The sequence below is a fragment of the Coturnix japonica genome, chromosome 37 (assembly GCF_054131305.1).
Source record: "Coturnix japonica strain WE chromosome 37, WE-NBRP24, whole genome shotgun sequence".
Classification (NCBI taxonomy): Eukaryota; Metazoa; Chordata; class Aves; order Galliformes; family Phasianidae; genus Coturnix; species Coturnix japonica.
Window position 1 is genome coordinate 1,071,931 of NC_140699.1, and position 20,534 is coordinate 1,092,464.

General features: G+C 39.0%; 1 protein-coding gene across 3 annotated transcripts; it reads left to right on the forward strand.

Annotated features, from left to right (window-relative positions):
• The first annotated feature begins 520 nt into the window (after positions 1 to 520).
• LOC146754854 (AF4/FMR2 family member 4-like) lies at positions 521 to 18,936 on the forward strand. 3 transcript variants are annotated; one of them, XM_085526684.1, is made up of 19 exons: positions 521 to 746; positions 2,603 to 2,639; positions 4,360 to 4,408; positions 5,717 to 5,737; positions 6,290 to 6,344; positions 7,355 to 7,392; positions 7,732 to 7,894; positions 8,409 to 9,344; positions 10,025 to 10,113; positions 10,691 to 10,729; positions 11,206 to 11,443; positions 13,319 to 13,416; positions 13,989 to 14,052; positions 14,201 to 14,337; positions 14,737 to 14,808; positions 15,917 to 16,010; positions 16,525 to 16,568; positions 17,407 to 17,627; positions 18,204 to 18,936. In XM_085526684.1, the coding sequence occupies exons 1-19, from the start codon at positions 702 to 704 to the stop codon at positions 18,320 to 18,322; spliced, it is 2,559 nt and encodes an 852-aa protein (XP_085382810.1). In that variant the 5' UTR covers positions 521 to 701; the 3' UTR covers positions 18,323 to 18,936. The 3 variants fall into 3 exon arrangements, with proteins under 3 accessions (XP_085382810.1, XP_085382811.1, XP_085382812.1); XM_085526685.1 differs by having other exon boundaries at positions 7,735 to 7,894; XM_085526686.1 differs by lacking the exon at positions 10,691 to 10,729 and having other exon boundaries at positions 522 to 746.
• The last annotated feature ends 1,598 nt before the right edge of the window (positions 18,937 to 20,534 follow it).

Genomic DNA, 20,534 nt, shown 5'->3' on the forward strand with positions numbered 1-20,534 from the left:
AGTTATATGCTGCAGCATCTCACAGCATTTCTCTTGTGTGCAGAAGTCTGGTACACTTTGCCTACATGTAGAAAATGAGGCTCGTTTTGGTGGATGGGTGGATTTTATGTCTAAGATTGCTGGCATAAGATCATTTTCCCTGTGTGCAGCAAGTGTTTGCAGGGACCCAAAATCCTGACTGGGGCCTGTCTGCATTACTATAAATATATCTTATAATTATCAGGAAGTCTTTGAATCAGAAGATAAAACTTCATGAAAATAGGTCATAAAAAGTTTTATGGGTGCTGTGAAAAACAGATTCCTGACTCTTGATAAAAATGTTATCCCATCACCTAACGCTCTGTAATTTCATCCTGTGTAAGTCTTTAAAGCCAGGGGTTCACAGTCAAAAAATGCAGAGCAGGAGGACTGGTGTGTTTGTAAAATATATTCAGAAATGCAGCTGTTTCTTATTGGATGGAATCTTTCCATCATAGAACAGGGAGTGTGATGTCACTGACAGCTGTTATGTCTGTGTACCTGAGCGGTGACCTGCAGACATCTCTGAAGAGGTGCACTGGTCTCTGGGTTTGCTCAGTGTCCCGTGCTGTAGTAGTTGTGAAGGCAGCAGTCAGTTGCGTCGATCCCTTGTGATCCTTGTGATCCAGAAACTTTATTCTGAGAATTAAAAGTGAGGTCTGACCTGGGTTGTCAGATATTAAATGGAAATGGATCCTATTCACCACAGCCAAACCAAAAATGGACAGGTAAGAATTATGTACCTGACTACCATTCTAATCACCATTTTGTGTCAGAGTCCAAGCAATGGTTTCTTACCTGTTGAAGTGTCTTCCACTTAACTTCAGCAATCTGCTGTGCTTTTGTGAAAAGCATTTCCATCCTTCAAAATGTTCTTAATTTCTTCTTTCTCAAGAAATTGGACTTGAAAAAATATATATTTCTGTTTATTTCTTTATTAATCTTTGAGTTTCTGAGAGACGTGTATTCAGAGGCAAAATAGATGGTGAGTTATTTGGAAGAAGTTGCACATTTAAGCATAACACCTCGTTAAAGTGCCCTTAACTGGAATACTGCCTTAGAAATAGGAAGCTGGCTGAGGTAAGCACTGATGCAGACACTTTCTGTAGAATGTATGGTATGTACATTGATGAGAACAGTCCCAGTTACTCATCTTGTGCTCAGCACAGCGCAGTCGTTCTGCATATGTGGTATTTTGATTACTGTAGGGTCTTTTTTTTGGTTTTACCTACATTTTATCAGGTACTTTTATCAAGTATTTACCTACTTGTCTTAGTTGACAGGAAAAAGGAAACTGAGGAATCATGCTTGTACTCATTGAACCTGTGTGAAAGATAAGAATCAGTTTGTATTCTGAAGAGAGTACGGCTTTTGCTCTCTGTTGAAGTAAGAAGACTTCTGCAACTTGATCTTGACTTTGCAGTTTAACCATAGGTTGATTTTAATGTCTCTTCTTTCAGTCAGTAAAGATGAAGGGCATTGGGAACATCTTAAAGTTCCCTAAGAGGTTTTGTTTTTGAGAAAATTGCACTCTTTCTCCATTCCACTGACAATACTCATTCAAGTCATGATTTCAACTGCTGCCACTTTTGAAATAAAAATGTTAAAGGAAGTCAGATATATGTAAGTATGCCTTGCCATGTAGAGCTTTTGTGTGTTTATGAAGTTACAATTGGAAACTGCATTTATAAATTGCATCACGTCACTGAGCTGGCTGTTTGTGAAGACTGCTGTACAGCTGTGCCCCAAACCCCTGCAATTCACTGTCACAGAGTACATCTATCAGCTTGGTGAATTGACTCAAACATTCTCTGTTTTTATGCGTAAGGTCAGCAGTTGTCCTCATTTTAAAAGGAGGTCAGGAAGGTCCTATTTTAAAATGGCACACTAGCTTAGAAGTAGGTTTTCAGTAACACAATACTCTCTGATTATTTGTTTATTTATTTATTTTTTAACATTTCAAGTGTTTGATAACGTACCGTGTTTCAGGAGGCAGAATTGGGTTTTCTGGAACAGGAATACAGAGATCTTACCAGTGCTAGAATTGGCGAGGCTCTGTCTTTCAAGGCTAGTTTCATAGACAGCAAATCCACTGTATATCGAGGCAGGTATTTATCACTGTCTGTTGGCTTTTATACAGCCAGGTTGCTCAGTTACATGAGGATTTGGATGAAGGTGAGAAAGGGAAGATAGGGTTTGCAGAAGTTGCACAGTTTCTGGAGATTCAGGTACTGTGTATGACAACTGCACGTGGCCCATCTTCCAAGCAAGCAAGCAGGGACAGATGGGTCAGTGGGACAGATGAGCTAAGGATGCTCTTCCCATGTACTCGCTGCTCTGTCACTGCTGGGGAAGGCAGCTTGGGCCCAGGAAAGGGCTCCCTGTTTCTGTTTGGTTGTTACCACTGGGTTTTGTTTTTAGCATGTTGGTTTTCTTTGGGAGTAGGTGTTGGTTTTGTTTTGTTGTTGTTTTTTAAAGGATATGTGCCATCCTTTAAAGTCAGAACAATAGCTTGATTATGGCATGATTTTTGAGATGTTAAAATTCCCTTTGAAAAAACTCCTGTGATCTTTTGTTCCCTTAGGAGTCTCAACAGTCCAGTTTTGGCACTGGAGAACAGAGTAAGTACATTAAACTTCCTTTCCTATGTGCAGTGTTTTTGTTACAACTGAGTATTCTTAGTACCCCTTAAGAAGTCAGGCCATTAGATCATGAGACCTCTCCAGGCTGGTAATGGAATGGGTTGCACGTAAAAATTGTCCGTATTTTCTCAAGACTTATGAAATAAACACTTGATTTTATTTGTGGCTTCTTGCTGAGAACTGGAAAGTTAATAACTGTTGTGTAACTCACTCATAACTTCTAGAAAAGGGGAAAAAAATAAAATTGTTTCTTTAAATTGTTGTTATTTTTTTAATTCTCGAAAAATAGGCTTCCTTGGTTGATATGATTGAAAATAGCTGAGTGTGAAAACACCCACAGAGAAAACCCCTGGGTATGCTGGAAAGCAACGAAGTTCATATTTTAATAGAAAAAGCACAATGCATTTTCTTCCTTTTTCTTGTCCACTTTCGCATTATGGATATGAAAATTGAAGAGAACTGCTCAAGAATTGTTAATATTCTTGAGTGTATTATCCCAGAATGTATTTCCAAAGTCTAGACAAATGCACCTTTTATTCCTATTTGACTGTGTCTTCATTTTGAATATTACTGAAATGAAGCATTTAACCAGGTAACATATCTGGCAAAAATGAATTAGATTTGTGCTGTTGCCTTCCAACAGTCTTACCAGTCCCTGTCAAAGTGATTAAACAGATTAAATAGTAAAAGCGGAATGGTTTATTCTTAGGTATTCACAAGCAGCTTAATCTAAACTCCTAATACAGTGGGGAATTAAGGAAACAAATTAAAACTTAATTCCATAAGGCTAGCCAATAGGTTACATTCTGGAAACAGCTGATCTTTAGGTATGTCATCAGGGAGGCCAAATAGATAAAAACACAGAACCATTTCTCAGCTCCATTTTCAGTTTTCTGTGACACTTCCAACAACCTCAGATATTGTTTCTGTTGTGCTATGTTTAGTAATTTACTAGAACTAAAGAACAGGGAAGGAAAAAGAAGACAAACCAAAAAGCAGATTATATCACAGTGTTCTAACTGTAGGGTTTGGTTTATGAGTTTGCTTTTTGGATTTAAAGACTTTTCATTCACTAAAAAGCTGCGTAGGAATGCTGAAACAGATTAAAAACTTGATTTAATTGATCTCCTCAGCATGTAGAGGGTAATAGAATAATTTTCATGGGAGGGTTTGGGCTCTAAGGTCCCTTAGATGCCATCCAGTTCCAAGCTTCCCCCCAGACCAAGCTGCCCAGGTCCCACCCAGCCTGGCTTCAGGGATGGAGCACCCACAGCTCTCTGGCAGCAGTGCCAGGGCTTCCCCACACTCTGACTAAAGAATTTCTTCCTAATATCTAAGCTAGACCTATCCTCTTTTACTTCAGGATTGTCACTTGTATCCTACCTTGATAGAAGCAGAAGTTTTTCACACCTTCAGAAACATATTAAGTGTGTGTTGGTTTAGACAGCAACGATTTAAAAAAGCCTTCTAGATTTTCTTGATTAAGGTCATTGCTTCTCTTGGCAGTCTGTCTCTGCTCCTCTCTCACTTGGTCAATGTGTGAGAGGCTGCACCTGACGTCAGCTGGTCCCTCTTTCTCCTGTTCACTCCGCCATTCTTGAGTTTGTTTGGCTAAGCCTGTTTAGTTCTGTCCACTTTGCAGTGACTGTTTTGCTGTCTGTGTTCAAAAGAGTACAGCGTTATTTCTTTTTCCTTCTAGAACGATATAATCCTTCATCAAAAACATCCAATGGCCATCAATCCAAATCGTAAGTAGCAGTTGAGAAAACATTTCTCACGTAACAGTCAACTTTTAAAAGATTCTGGAAGTAGCTGTTTCTTTACCAGAATGTGTCAGTTCTTGCACACTCTTTGCCATGCTTTACACTTAACTGACAGGAGAGGGAAAAAAAAGTTGATTTCAACCTATTTTCAGGAACAATAGGGCAAATAATGGCACACCGGTGTAACAGGTGCGCTGTGCCTTCCTTCCATCCCCCTGCTTTCTTCTCAGCTGTAGGATACTGAGCAGGAGTTTGGCCCTAGGAATTGGCTGGTGAGCTGGAAGTGTATCAGTGTGTGAGAATGGGCAGGATGGGACAGGATTTACTAAACGTGCATTGCTAAGCTGTCAGCTGGAAGCAGCTTGTTGCAGTTGCACAAATAGGATGAGGAACTGTTCTGTTATTAGAGGAGACAGTAAATTAAGTTTGAGATCTAGTTAAGTTTGTACGAGTAGTTACTCATTCTCTTAAGTGACTGACAGGCATTTTTATTAGTTGCGTACACAGACCTAACATTATGCTTCATTAATCAGACATCAGAAAGAAAAAATAAAAAAGCAGCAGGAAGAATCTAACTGTCTTCTGCCCTATTCATACCTGAAAATTGATTACATTCTGTTTAAATACAATTTCCAAACAAAAAATGCCCATTCCACCTGATGGAATGTTTACTGAAAGCAACTGCAGATTCTGAAGGTATTCTAAGTTAGTATTTGCTGTGATGCAGTTACGAAATGAAGTTTAGTTTTTCTGTTTACATTTTTAGTATTAATAAGATTAAAAAACAAATCATCTGTGAGAAAGAAATGGGAAATAATTGAAGAGTGGCTTGTTCATTTATTTATTATAGACTATGTCAGTTCCTTAAAACATGAGGTTTCAGATGTTTATACACAGCCACTTCAATAAGTGGTAGCAGTAGGAGTTCATCATTTGGCTTTTCTTTTGTTATAGCAGTGTAGTCCTCTATGAAAGGGCTGTGCTGGTTCCAGAATGGGAGGGTGTAGGAAGGTGCAAGAACTGGAGTTAGCGCTTCACATTAGTTAAAGTGAGGTGCATGGGAAGAGGGGTGAGGAGATGTTTGCTGTGTCAATAGAATTTCCGATAAAGCGATTGTGCTCTGTTAAGAAAGCGTTAAAAAGTGAGATAAATGCATCTTTTGATAAGGGTAGCAGCTGAAAATAGATGTCTAAGTAGATTCTCGAGGTTGCTGTTTCTTTTCAGATTATAAGTAGAGCAGCTGTACTGTGAAATTGGGAAGTATTCTAATCCTTTCTTATCTTCTTTCTCCAGATGTGAATCGAACCAGACAGAGTAAGACGTTTTATTTTTGTAACGAAGGTGTTTTTAAATAAGCACAAATACCCCACTATGTTTTCTTTGTGTTCCTGTACTTTCAGTGTCATGAAATAGTATGTGTATGTATGACTACCCTAAATAGGAGCAATTATACCTTTGAAGAATAGTAGAAAATTTATGATGTCGAACAGTTGGGATTTTGCCACTAGACATGAAGCAATCACATTTCTTAATTCAATGGGAAACAGTATTCTTGTCCGTGGTGTGTAAGAGGTTGAACGCAGTTGTTTTAGCTCCACCTGCATTAGTAAAACGTGTCAGAATTCCTTTCTAAACTTTAAAGAACGAACAAAGGAATCAAAGCACTACAGCCCGTAGTTTTCTTTAAAGAATGACTTAACTTGCCATTCTTAGACATTAAATGTTTTAAATGGTAACTTGTGGATTTCACCCACACACCCAGCTCTGTAGCATAAACAGTAACTTGTTGGAATATAGAAGAGTGCTTTGAATGTAATTAAATTACATGGAAAAACTTGTCTCACTTTCTCCCTTTTACTTACTTAGTATGTTGAAAGATGACTTAAAACTTAGCAGTAGCGAAGACAGCGATGGAGAGCAGGTATGTTCACAAGATACCAAAGATTCAGTAGAATAAACCAAGTGTATTGATGGTTTGTTACATCAGCAATGTTCAGTAGTCCAACAGCAAACTGAAAAGCTGAAGGAGAATTTGCAATTGAGGTACGAAAAACAATTAGCAAGTTTTCAAACAAACTTCAGGCACTCTAAAATGCAAATGTGAGGAAAATGATCTGGTTTTGTGAGAACAGTACTTTTTTTTTTACCTAGGGACTCGTGCTTTGATGATTTCAAATGGGCTTTCTCTAAATGTGGAATGGAAACAGAGTCAGTTTCCTAACACACACAATGGGCTGCCACCTAAGGGAGAGCCCCTCATGTTCTGTGCTGGCTAAAGAGTGCATGGCACACAGATGTCCATGCAGCAACTGTTCGGGATAAGAGCTGCTGTGTGTGTCTTTTACTCCCAGGTTGTTTCTGTAACTATAAGTCTAGCAGCTCCTTTATTTTTATCGTATCTTTTGCTCCTTGGCAATATTAACTCTGTGCATCTCCAGCCAGAGATGGTGTTCAGCCTGCTGAATTAAACATACCTCTTGAGTCTGTGCTACCCAGCAGAAGTCCATGCTGCTTTTTTTGCTGTTCTCAGTTCCGCTGTTTGTTATTTTTTCACATGGAAAACTTGAAGATGGTGCATTTAGTTGTTTAATTACTGGGACATAGAACATTTCTGGAATAGCACAGTAAAAATTTGTATCATCTGGTTCTAAAACATGGCATGGGGGAGTGGAGAAAATAGGAAATCTCAGAACTACTGTCAGAATATGGAGGGTTCTGAGATGACACGTTTGTGGTAAAAGCTTGGATAAAAGAACTGTGATTTATTTTTCCTTTTGTACAAGCCAAAGGCAGGCAAATTTAAACCTCTGTATTTCTGAATTAGAGCACTCTTCAGGCTAAGTATTTAGAATCTTTAAGACTTGATATCAATACTTTGCAATGTAATTGCATATGCTTCTAGAAGCCTCATGCTCTTCTTCTTAATTGCAGGACTGTGATAAAACAGTTCCAAGGAGCACACCTGGAAGGTAGGCATTCCTTTAGTTTCTATGCTGCAATCCAATGGTAGTGATGTTTGGTCCAGTCAGCGCTTCTGGCTTGATCTCGTTTCTAAAATCAGTGTTAGTTGTTTGTCTTTGATTAGACCAGAAGGTGATTAGAGTTTAATCAGTGGCCAACACATATTCTGCAAATATTATACTGACAACATTGTGAAGGGGGGAGGGGAACAAGGTGAATTGTGCTCAGTTGAACTCTTTAGCAAATGTTAGTTAAAATATTACATTTTATTCTTCCTAATGGAAGAACTTCCAGGATGCCTTTGCACTGAGTAATGTTTGTTTATTTTTCTTCCTTTTTGTTTTCAGTAGTTCTGAACCTTCACAACATAACAGTGAAGGAGCAGATAATTCAAGGGATGACTCAAGCAGCCACAGTGGGTCTGAAAGCAGTTCAGGATCTGACTCTGAAAGTGAAAGCAGTTCCAGTGATAGTGAAGCTAATGAACCATCACAGAGTGCATCCCCTGAGGTAGGATTTGTCACGCATTTGGGCTGTCATCAGGCATTAATCCCGAGTTTTAAAAGCAGAAAAAAATGAACATGTTCTCGGTCTCTTTTTTTTTTTTTAACAAAAACTTGTCAAGTGTAGAATTATTTCCACATATTTCCACATATTCTTTTGCTAAAGTACCTGTAATTTGACATGATAACTATATTTTCTATAAGCACACATTTGCTATTTGAGGTGATTTTTACCATAGTTATCTGTTGGAGTGCAGAAGACATGGGAACAGTAGCTTAAAAACCAGTAGCTTTTAGTCTGGAATGCCATGGCAGCAAGTGCTTCCTGTGGACTGCAGTTCTTCTGATTGAAGGAAAAAGCAGACCTGCTATCTGTAGTTATATGCATTTTTCAGTAGTTACTGACCTCAGATGCTCGAGTGCACCACTTGCTTTGGCTTGCAGCACAGTAGGGCTGCAGAAAAGATGGAAGCCACGTGAAACACTGTATCTAACAGTGCTTTATTGAAATTTGTTTTTAGCCGGAGCCACCGCCAATAAACAAGTGGCAACTGGATAACTGGTTGAACAAAGTTAATTCACATAAAGTGTCACCAGCTTCTTCTGTGGACAGCAACATCCCATCCTCACAAGGCTACAAAAAAGAGGGACGGGATCAGGGAACAGGAAGTGGGTACGCTGATCAAAGCGGATCCAAGGACTCGATTTCTTCAACACCAGGGCGAGATTCCAAACCCACCCAAAAGGGCTCAGAGAGCAGTCGTGGCAGGCAGAAATCACCTGCCCAGAGTGACAGCTCAACACAGAGGAGGACCGTGGGTAAAAAGCAGCCCAAGAAAGCAGAAAAGACATCTGTTGAAGAGCCTAGAGGAGGTCTTAAAATAGAAAGTGAAACCCCAGTAGACATGGCAACAAACATACCTTCAAACAGGCATAAGGCAGCCACTAAAGGTTCCAGGAAACCTAATATAAAGAAAGAGCCCAAATCTTCCCCTCGGCCTACAACAGAGAAAAAGAAATACAAGGCTTCAAGCAAATCTGCCCAGAAATCCAGGGAATTCATAGAAACAGATACCTCATCCTCTGATTCAGATGAAAATGAAAGCCTGCCTCCTTCATCACAAACACCCAAATACTCCGAGAGCAATAGGACTCCTGTTAAATCTTCCATGGAGGAGGATGACAGCTTTTTTCGGCAAAGAATGTTCTCTCCTATGGAAGAGAAAGAGCTTCTTTCACCACTCAGTGATCCTGATGAAAGGTACCCACTTATTGTGAAGTGGGTACCTTCACAAAATGGATACCTGAGCCTCTTATCAAGAATACCAGGGAAGCCTTACAAGGATGCTGATGTGCCCAAAGTGGAAAAGAAAAATGTGCCAGAGAAGCATGCAAGAGAATCGCAGAAGCAGCCTTCTGATAAGAGTTCCACAAAAGGCAAAAGGAAACATAAACAGGTAACAGTATCGTAAATAAAATCTTGCCTGTTATCTTAGCCTTTTAGTATCTTGCTAAAGGGGTTAAGCATATGGCCCAGTAACCAATGTCATACCTCACTGCAGTGGCTCAGTAATTTAGGAGATTACTTTGTCTACCTATTCTATGTAGAATAAATTGATCCTTCCTGTGCCGTTGTAATAGGGAATATTGGAGTTTTCATTCATGAAAGGCAGAGGGTTGTACCTTTAGATGTGTTAGCACTGTAGCTTGCATTCCTGGAGGTAGCACAGATTGTGTATCCTCTTAAACTCTTCAACTTTAGGATTAGGTTTATATAAAAATCTGGTCTTCGACATCTCTTACAGACTCCATGGGTTTTACAGTTCCTGGCATTCATAAGACACCTGTGTTTGACTCCCCAGCATAAAATCTGATTTCGTACCAAAGCCTTTGGCAGATTTTTGTTATTTCATAGTGATATGCGTGTTATAAAATGAACAACTTGAGACTGCCACTTTTCAAATATATGATACAAGGTAGTTGCTTCAGGGGATGTTTCTGTAGCCTGTACAGGTATTATTCTGTACGCTGCAAGACGCCCACTGAATTAAATCCGTTAAATGTGAAAAATTACTGTCTTCGTGAAGCTGTAAATGTAGACATTTATCTGGATGTGTTTCTTGTTTGCTGTATTCAGAATGAGGATGAAAACAGAGCCAGTGAAAGCAAGAAAACAAAACTGGAAGAAAAAGCTCCATCAGGACACAAGACTTCTAGCAGTAGGGAGTGAGTATCTTGCCTGTCTTTTCAGCACTGAAGGCTCAGAGTGATCAAGGAGAAGACTCATGCCTGTATCCATCTCTCCCTTACCTTCTTCTCCTTCCTCCACAACAAAATGTCTCCTTACTAATCAGTGGGTAATATTTCATGGTTTCTGATTCTTCAGTTTGAAGTTTCCATTAGTTGTTGGTGGAAATTCATATCCATAACTGAAAATATTGACTAGGTAAACCCTACTATGAAGGGTTCACCATTTTCAGATCAAACAACAGACAGCTGGTATAATTACATCATGGAAAAAAAATTCTCTACAGCGAATATTTGTTGAATTACTGATGTGTGAGAAGCTGCAGCTTCTGGCTACAGATGCTAGAAGTCTTTCTGAGTTAAATGCCTTCTTTGTTTCTGTTAAGAAATGTAGAAAAAAATGGATGCTCGTCTGTCATGTTTTTTTTCCTTTAGTCCTGATATTTTGTTTTGTTGCTGGTGTGATTTTCTGAAGGGCACTTGGTTAAATGCAACAAGATGGTTTTTCAAAAACTTCATGTAAATAGTTATTTTGTGTACTGTTCTCTGTGAAAAGGGATGCCAGAATTAGCAACTGGAATCCTCAGCAGCCAAGGTAAGACTGTACCAAAAGGCCAATGGCTTCTAGAGAACAGTTATCTGGGCCATCTTTTTTCTGAGCTGTTAGGCTGACTTGTCTGCAATAGACAGACTGGCGCTAACGCTGGCATTCATTTCTAACATTACAAGTGTTTAGGGTGTTTTTAAGAACTGTTGAGGGATGTGGTTTTATGGTTAGAACTTGCCTTCTGCGTTTTCAGGTCAGAACAGATAAAGTGGTGAAAACTAGTTTAATCAGGCTTCGTAACGTTTAGTTACTGTGGTGATAATTTGCTTCCTCTGAATCTGTCTTGCTATGTTTAACATTAAAAATCTTGTTTCATTATTTTTTTTTGGGGGGGGGGGAAGGGAGAGGGAAAAGGCTTAAATGGGGGAAGGGTGTGGAGAGAAAAAAAGAAGTGATGCTGGATTTTTGTTTTATTTCTATTTTGAAAAGTAAAAAACAAAACTGAATGTATTCATTTTGTCCAGGTCTTTAAAACCAAGTGCTGTTAAAGAGAAGGATTTACTGCCATCTCCTGCTGCCCCAGTCCTTCAGAAGGATTCCAAACAAGAGCACGGGTCCCGGAAGAGGACAGCCAGTCCGTCATCATCCTTGAAGTCCAGCAGCAATGTTAGTAAGGACAGCAGCAGTGGCAGTAAAAGCTGCTCATCTTCTAAACAGAGGAAGATAGAGGGAAAAGGTTCTGGCAGTGCTAAAGAAACAAAGGTAAAGGGCTTGTTCTGTGAATGCCTTGAACTTATTTCTTGGCTTTGCATTTTGACGTGCAGTGTCATCTAAATAATTTGCAGTTGTTGAAATGTAATTAGTTTCAGATTTGCCTTGTTTCGTACCATGGTGCTTAGACTCTAAATTGGAAAATAACTTAGGAGAGATTGTCGAATGCAAATGTTTATTCCTACCAAATATTTATGTTAATTACTAAAGTGCATTTAGTCATCTTTTGATGACAGATGCTGCGTATTTGCTGTTTAATTTGTTAATGAGAAATATCACTACAGATCTGCTCACACTGAATGAATAATGAGGTTACTCTTATGTCGCTGGAGCAAGTACAGATCTTGTCCTCGTTTTAAGGAGAACAGGAGCTGGGTCCGTGCACAGTGCTGAGATACAAAGCTGTGGCTCTCATTTTTCACCCTAGGATTCTAGAAAGGTTCATCTGATTCCAGATCAGGATGGTACAGAGCTCTCTGTGGTTAGAGTAGAGAAAACACTGTGGAAAAGGTGATGCAGAAAGTGTTTTTTAAGCAACTTAGATTAAGAACATATGTAGTTGAAGGGTTTCAAAAACATTATAAGATGATGATAGTGTAAGGTCATGATATGTAATGTGCTTTTTCATTAGTATATAAATGTGTATTACTGGACAGGAGTAAACTTGTGAGCACATCTGGGTATCTTCATAGAGTAATTTCTGTTGTATAACCAGATTTGAGTGTAATATGTTCAAGTTGGAGGGATTTCACCTTTATCTTTGGGATTCCAAATGTACCATTTCTCCTTGATTGCTCTGAAGTGTTCAGGAAGGGTAATTGATTTGGGGAGGAGTGAAGCAGCAAATTGCCATCGGCAGTGGCAGAAAGTAGCTTAGTCATTAGGGTGAAGTCCATGCAATATTTAAACTGGGAGACCTGCTGGATTAATTTACATGCCATTACTGTGAAATTTTAGAAACCTGGGAAGGTTGTGTGCATCGGTGTCTGCACTTACAGGAAGCCTGTAGATAGCAGATTTGCATCATAGACTGCTGCTCTGGCCTTTCCTTATTCATCAGCATAGAACTGTCCCTAAACCAGCTGTTAACTTGTTTGATGTTTTTCTTTTCATACTTTGGAAATGCTGCATTTCCCTGCATGTTTTGGTGGTGTTTTATGTTACGTTGGTAGTTAGGGCATTGCTGTGCAAGTGCAGTGCCTTGCAACTTTGAGATCCTTCTAATTAGCAAGGATCTGATAAAGGCAGGTTATTAAATACTCTGTGTAATTGGCCTTTGGTCACGATGACTCCAAAGAACTGAAAGCACACTGAAGCTGGGAAATTGCCTTATGCTGTTGATCTAGTGAGAAGAGATTCACTTAGAATTCACAAGATGTTTTGATGTCCCTTCTTTAGCCTGAAGTGTCACATTGAGCCATGTAAAATTAAGGGGAGCAAGGGCAGCATGTTGTGAAGACAGCTGTTATTTCTCCTTGAAGTTGGTGTTTCTGAAATACTAATCTTTTCTACCCAGAGACATTCAGTAGTTTATTGTTGAAAGACATGAGAAGTCATAGAAGTATATATAGCCTCTTTGTTCAGAGTGGAAAATCATGATTTAGCAATAAGGGAGATCTCCTAGTGTAGTAGGGCTCAGCTTAATTATAGCCTCTGTGTCATCCCCTGTGCCAGCATGAGATGAAAGCCTCAGGGAAACTGTGTTATTGTATGGTGAATGGCAGCTAAAGCAGCTACTAAACTGAACTTACTGCTTACAGAGTGTGAAATCATGGGAAAAATGTGTACAGTAAATTCCTCTTTGTCTTTGAGAATATAAAAATAAAAAAAAGTCTTGACATGATTCGGTGACCATTTTCCTTTCAGGAGAAGATTCTGAACAATTCATCGAACTGCCCTCCTGTTTCTGCTCCATCTACAGAGAGCTCAAAGTCCAGAAGAGCAAAACTTGTTTTTGATGACAGGTAAGAAAAGCAGAGGGTGCCTTTCCCTTTTTGGGGGTGCTAATCTTGCAGCACAGTGAGCTCTTCTGTGGAGAAGGGTTGTCCTGTTTGCTTCACAAAAGATGCTGAATACTAGTTCATGCTCTGGAGATCTGCATGCTGTTCTGCAGCAACGTGCTTCTCTGCCTGCTTTGTGCACCAAATATTTGGCAGATGGTGCACTCCTTGAGGAGAAACTCTAGTCTGCCCTGTGTGTTCCTGCAGAGCGTGGATGGACCAAACAGTAGATCTAAACAGTCCAGGGTTGTCCTGTTTTTAAGTGTTGATGTATCCATCACACACTTTCAGGATATCACTGCTGCCTGTTCTCTTTTAACAGAGTCTGCTTTGCCCATGGTGAGCAGTTGTTGTCTTTGGTAGCAAAGAGGAGCCTTCATTTTTTGAACCCAAATGGGATTGTGATGCAGTACCTCCTGTTATTGTAACTTGAGTTAGAGGGGGATGAAGTGAAAGCTGTAACATTAACAAACTTTTGTCATAAAGGGAAGTACAGAGTAGGTGGTCTGACTCCTTAAATGTGTCTTCTATTGTAGGACTTACTCAGCTGATCATTATTTACAGCAAGCAAAGAAGTTAAAACATAATGCAGATGCATTGGTAAGCAAATCTACAATGTTTATCCAGTATTTGCACATTATGCTGGGGTTTGTTTACTGCTTGTGCTGTGTTGCTGCCTGTCTGTACTAGAACTTTCTGGTATTTCCTCTCAATATTTTCCTTATTTTTTTTTATCCAATCTTCTCAGTCTGACAGGTTTGAGAAGGCTGTGTACTACCTAGATGCAGTGGTGTCATTCATTGAGTGTGGGAATGCATTGGAGAAAAATGCTCAGGAATCCAAGTCCCCGTTCACTATGTATTCAGAAACTGTGGAATTAATCAAGTAAGCGCTGTAAAGCACACACAGAACTCAGATGGTTGGGGAAGAGGGCTGGAAATCAAAGCTTCTGCATTTTACTCATGTTCTGCCACTAACTTTTGGAGTCCCTTGCTCTACACTAAGAACGGATCACTAGCCACTTTGTTCCAGTTACTGAAGCTTCAAGTGTGTTCTTGAGGGCTGAGATCCTTTATTCCAAAGTTCGTGATGTCTTAACAATTTGTGACATGTGCAGAGCAGAACTATTCCAATTATTGCCTAGCCACGTTCTGTTTAGGGTCTGAGGGAAAGACCTGAAACAGTGAAGGAGTTGAAAGTTGAATTTCATAAGAACTTGGTGGCTGATAAATGATTGTATAATGTTTCATTTACTTGATTTTCTTGTTGGTGATTTGTTTATAGGTACACTATGAAACTGAAGAATTACTTGGCACCAGATGCTACGGCTGCAGACAAAAGGCTAGCAGTGCTTTGGTACGTGTATCCTGAACTTTATATTACACACTGATTAATTACACACACAGATTTCAGTCTGTGAAATGCTGTCTTACACTGAGTTTTCAGGTGTTTTGAACCAAATAGGAGTTTTCTGTTTGACTGTTCAGTACCATTGATGCTATAGATCGATTACTGTAAGGGCTTGTTAACAACAGCAAAGTCTTTCAGCTATTAAGAAAATGACTGACTGACTTCAACTTTGACTTCCATAATGTTCTGTCAGTTACTGCCTTTATTTTAGAACGCGATGTCATTGGTAACTTGTCGCATGCAATGGAATTGTTAATATGGCTAAAAATGATAGAGGTGCCTTTGTGAATTTCATTATCCTTAGTGTTTTGATAAAGTTACTGTTGATGAACTGAGCTCTTCATTTGCTCTCTTTGTAAATTATAGTGTTCCAAAATAACAGACTACTGTTGAGTTGGTTGCATGGTCAGCTGATGTTGGGCTGTGACCTAAATGCTTCGGGAAACTTTGAGATTACATTAACAAGCAAACTGTTGTCTGGTCTTGGCTTTAATTTTAGTAAAATAACATAATCAGAGCACACTGCTTTACTCATTTGAATGAATTTCCAGTTCTGTTTTGAAACTTTCTTGGAAAGGAAATTATCTATTGGATTTGGGAGGAGTAGCAGAAGGAGGGTTTGGGGTCTTTGCTGTGTGTTCACACAGTGATAGGGCAAAACTTGAAATGGCTGTTAAGAATTGTCATTTGCCTTCTGGACTAATTAAATGGCTGCAGCAAGCAGTTGAACAAAGCTGACTGTGTCAGGTGGAAAAGGGAGGGGGGACTATAGCAGCATGCACCAGATTCAGTGTGTCCTGACATGAGAAAAAAGTGAAGGCTGTATCAGTAAAGTCACTGCAACCTAGTTTCAGCTTAAGGCACAAAACTGTTCTTTACTTTCTTGAGAAGTAAAGGTGGTGTGGGACTTTGTCTAGTTACAGTTTGACAGTTGGCTGTTTAGTGTTGGGAGAGAAAAGCTTTTAAAAACATGGGTACTGCATTTTTGACTTTTGGTATGTTGTGATAAGCTTGACTTTAACTGGAAATGTTTTGTTGTTCTGTCCTTGGTTAGTCTTCGGTGCCAATCTCTACTATACCTAAGGCTTTTCAAACTGAAAAAGGAAAGTGCATTGAAATATTCTAAAACTCTGACTGAACATCTGAAGGTAATTGGATATATATTTTCTTCAAATATTAAAAAACTAATCAAATTGAAGCTCTACATTACTTAAAATTCCTCTGCCTGGTATTCAGATTGCTGCACGTGAACTTCCAGTATGCCCTAATTTAGGAATGGACCTTGAAAGTACATTCAAGCTGAGCAGTTTAAAGCTGGGAGGATACAGCATGACTATGATGTCATCAACCCATTGGTCCTAATGATAGCTTCCTATTAATATTTTGGTGCAGCTTTTAGTAAATTTAGTTGGCTTCAAAGAGAATTTTAATTTTGTTGTTGATATAACAAAGTTAAAACTTTGCTGATTTGTGTCTTAGTCATCAGTGAAATGGATGCTTTTCCCAATTTTGAAAGTACTTTGATATTATTTAGGATATTTTGATATTATTATATGCTTAAAAGGAAAGCCATGAGAACTCATGTTCAGAAATGAGCAATTAAACAACCAGATAAAATATAATTAGCTGAGGTATAAACATACGTTTACTTTTTCCCAACAGAATTCCTATAATAATTCTCAAGCACCGTCACCTGGTATGGGAAGGTAGGTAGTGAAAGTTTACCTGTATTTCTATGTTTATAGCTCATTCTCCACATAAACTGTGAGTTTGAGGTGCTCAAAGAGCAGCTTTTACTTTCTTGAGCTTCTGTTGTTTTTGTTCTAATTTCTAATTGTTCTAAGGTCTAGATTTTGATCCCTTTGTTCAGGTAAGTGTTCTGATAAGAGGTTGAGAAATGTGCTGTACAGAGATATTCTCAGGCAACTCCTTGTTGAGAGGAATGAACAAAAAACTTCTCAGTGTGTCCTTAACACACAGGTCACTTGTCTCAGTGGTTTGTTGTTTTATGTAATGCTTTTGCTCTCAAAACAATAGCTTTATTAGTGCTGCAGTGATGCACTTGTAGCCCAGATGGCTACAAGTGCTTTCACAGTAAGCTCTTCCATGGTACAGCAGTTTACTTCTGTTCTTGAAACCTGACAACAGACTTTTTATAGATTACTCTATCAAAACAAAACAAAAACCAGAATTTTAGGAGGGCATTTCAGATATGCATCATGTTATTTGAAAATACAACAGCAGTATAATTGCCTTGCTTTAATTTTTTCATTATTACTATGTGAGGTTCAATTTATTTAAACAACAGATTTGATTGAAAGATGCTGCATGTTGATTTGGCTGTGAGGCTAAAATACAGGAGCTGGAGGAACATGAGAGGTTTTCAAAAGCTCACTTGTTTTAGGGCCAGTCCTGAGTTCTCAGTGTGTGAAGTAGGAGTGCCTTAGCATCCCATGTTCTGAGCTGTAGGAAGACATTTGCATGACACACCTGACATATCTGTGTGCGTGTTTTACAATGTAATGTTTTCCTTTGGATAAGCAGCAAGCCTGTTGGTATGCCGTCTCCAGTCTCTCCAAAGCTGTCTCCAGGGAATTCAGGAAATTACTCCTCTGGGGCAGCCAACCCTTCAGGGAGTGGGTCTTCGGTGACGATCCCCCAGAGGATCCATCAGATGGCAGCCAGCTACGTCCAAGTTACATCCAACTTCCTCTATGCCACTGAAATTTGGGACCAAGCTGAACAGCTGTCTAAAGAACAGAAAGGTAAGGGTAGGCAAAGGCAAGTTGTAACCTAAGATGTATACATTGTGTTAAATTCTAACAGGTTTTCAATTTTGGAGTTAACAGTGCATAATGATAAATAATTGGGTCCTTTGTAAAAGAAAGATGGAAAGTAATTCCTTTGGTGACAGCGATGCTCTGGGCTGGCTGTCCTGGTTGTCAGGTGGTGTTGGAGATCTAACATTTCCTACCAGCTATGCTTAAAATAAATAAATAAGTCTTGCATTTCCTGCAAGTTTTTCTCTTTAAGAAGTAGAACTTGGTGCATTTCCTTTTCTGAAATCCTGGAGTGAATATACACATTCGAGGGAGATGGCCAAGAATGCTTTGTAACAGTTAGGCCGCAGTGTAATTATGCTTACCTTCTGCAAAACAGTAAAGAAATGGGCTTAGAAAGGATCTCTTTCTCTTTCTTCTGCCATCTTCAGCCGTCTTTCATTTCTTTTGCCTTGATCTGCAATGTTTGTGCTGAGGTGGTGTTCTTTTAGGGAGAGCAATATTTCACTTACGGCAGCCAATGAGAACGACTGTGCCTAATTTGTGTTTCTGTTGTTTTAGAGTTCTTTGCCGAACTGGATAAAGCTATGGGCCCTCTGGTTTTTAACTCGAGCATCATGACAGACCTAGTGCGTTACACCCGTCAGGGACTACACTGGTTGCGCCTGGATGCCAAGTGATACTTCGAACTGAAGGAATGGAAAATTGAACACATTTTTCTCGCTGCCTCTGATTTATCTCCACAACACTGTGTCATGTCAATAAGGAAGGCTGCCATAACACATTGCTTAGTTGACACTAAAAACAAAGAATGCTTTCACATGTCTCCCATCTTGATTTGTGTTTTGTGTTTTAACCCAAAACGATCTTGTTAATGAACTCCTTCAGTATTCCCTTTTTAAGTTATTTAAATATTTTTAAATTTGCGACATATAAAGGTGTAGCTTGGCTAATCTATCATGGATGGATCAGTCATTGGAATTCCCGTCACAATACGTAAATAGTCGGTTTAAATCCTATTTATTTTAATTTTTTTTTAATTTTAATTTTGAAAAGCCCAGTTTTTGGGCAGTTTTTAGCTGTTTCTTCCCTAAATTTTACCCTTCCAAGTACTTAGGAAAAATTAAACATAGACACTTCATTTAAGTACTCCGTGAGCTTTGTTACTCTGTAATGTCTTGTGGTGGTAGAACCTGTAAAAGGAATTAGGATTGATAGGTTCTAACGTGTAGAAACACCATACTTTTCATGCCTAATGCCTATGATCAACTAATAAATGACAGCTAGAGTTTTATTATTGCAGAATTTGTACTAAATAGAAAAAATTCCAGATGTTCTTCTACGTATTAAAATACTTCATTTAAATGAATTTTAAAGAAATTTATATGGAAAAATATTTAGCTGGTTCTGACTTGGGTTGCTTTCAAGGCAGTTTCAAACCATTGGTTAACACTATAGCAAATCATGAAACAGTTTGCATTCAATGTAATATCAGAGTAATGGTGTAGGAATGAACTTCGGTCTGATAGGAAAGGCATATAGGAAAGGTTTCTGAAATGGACAATCTTGTGCTTTTTTTTTAATCTCTCTTCATTTAAAACGCATTTTGTTTGTCATTTTTTGACACTTGCAAAATCAGCAGTTTTGTGGTGAAAAAAACCAACAGTAGTTAAATTCCTACCAGAACTGCCATTTGCAACTTTCTCATTGACTGGAAAATCAGGAATCTTAAGTAGAGACAGAGGTCCATTTTTTTTTCTGCCTGAAAAAATGTCTGGTGGTTAATGGACACTACAGCATGACAGTGCAACAGGCAACAGCCATTGTGGGGTGGGGGAGCACACCTGCTATTACAGGGAAGTTGTCTAATCGTTTTGATGCAGAATGGATTTAAAACTTGTATTTACCCCATGTTAATGAAGGTCCCATTCGTGTTTGATGCATTTGATGGAGCAGAATATTCATTTGAGAGGGAAGCGAGTTGGTGTAACAGAAACAGTTTGTGGAGTTGCAGTCGACTGCTCTCAAAACCAAAGTACCTTTCCACATGAGGTGCTTGTCTGAGTCAAAGGTTTAAAATGCTACTGCTTTCAGTATTGCTTAGTGCCCCTAACATGTCTGGTGTGCCTTATGCCTTACTTTTAGATGAAGATTTTATGAACTGTTTACAAGATGTTTTACAGCAGGACCAGGTGTACTGTATGCAGTGGTCTTCTGCAGTACTTGGGTAAAATTCCATTTCTTTTTCAAAAGTACCAGTGTCTGTCATGCAAACTGACTTCTCATTGCAGTGGTCTTCTAAAGAGTCAAGCTCTGAATACTTTAGAGTGTGATTGTGGAATGCTGCTTTGTTTTATCTCCCATTTAACCCTTAGTTCTGTACCAGAGATGAACGTGCACGTTCAGGAAAAAATATTGCACTAAAGTTTTGTGTCGTCGTGGTTAAGTGCCAAAATAATGGCAACCTCGAAAGAAGGAATAGAATTCTACGCTATTTAGTACTGCAGTATGTCCTATGGGCTTTAAGAGTTTAGAAGTTTTGAAATGAGTAACCTACTAAAAGGTAGCTGCATATTCGTAGAGCTTCCTTTGTGTTCCAGCGTGTTTTGTACTTCCAGAAGAGCTTTGCTACATACGAACCAACATGTGTTTGGTTAGCGGACCTGTGACTTTTCCCGTTAGAGCTGAATCACTGATCAGGTCTGTTTGTTGGAGCATCCTTTTTATTAAATCACTGTGCAAGATCGCATTCTTTTCGTGTTTGCTGTTAGAGACAAAACTCTGTACCCTCAGACTCTGCATCCTGGTTAATAGGACACTGTCAACTAATTTTTCCTTTAATACTCTAAAGTGCCTAGCACTCTTTTGACGCTATATAAAAAATACCTTTGT

What these genes read in the sequence shown, in the direction of transcription:
- LOC146754854 (XM_085526684.1), top strand. Translation starts at nt 702, where the DNA reads ATGGAAATGGATCCTATTCACCACAGCCAAACCAAAAATGGACAG. An exon ending in AATGGCCATCAATCCAAATC is followed by an intron (nt 4,409 to 5,716) that starts GTAAGTAGCAGT and finishes TTCTTTCTCCAG; the next exon opens with ATGTGAATCGAACCAGACAG. An exon ending in AACATAATGCAGATGCATTG is followed by an intron (nt 14,053 to 14,200) that starts GTAAGCAAATCT and finishes CAATCTTCTCAG; the next exon opens with TCTGACAGGTTTGAGAAGGC.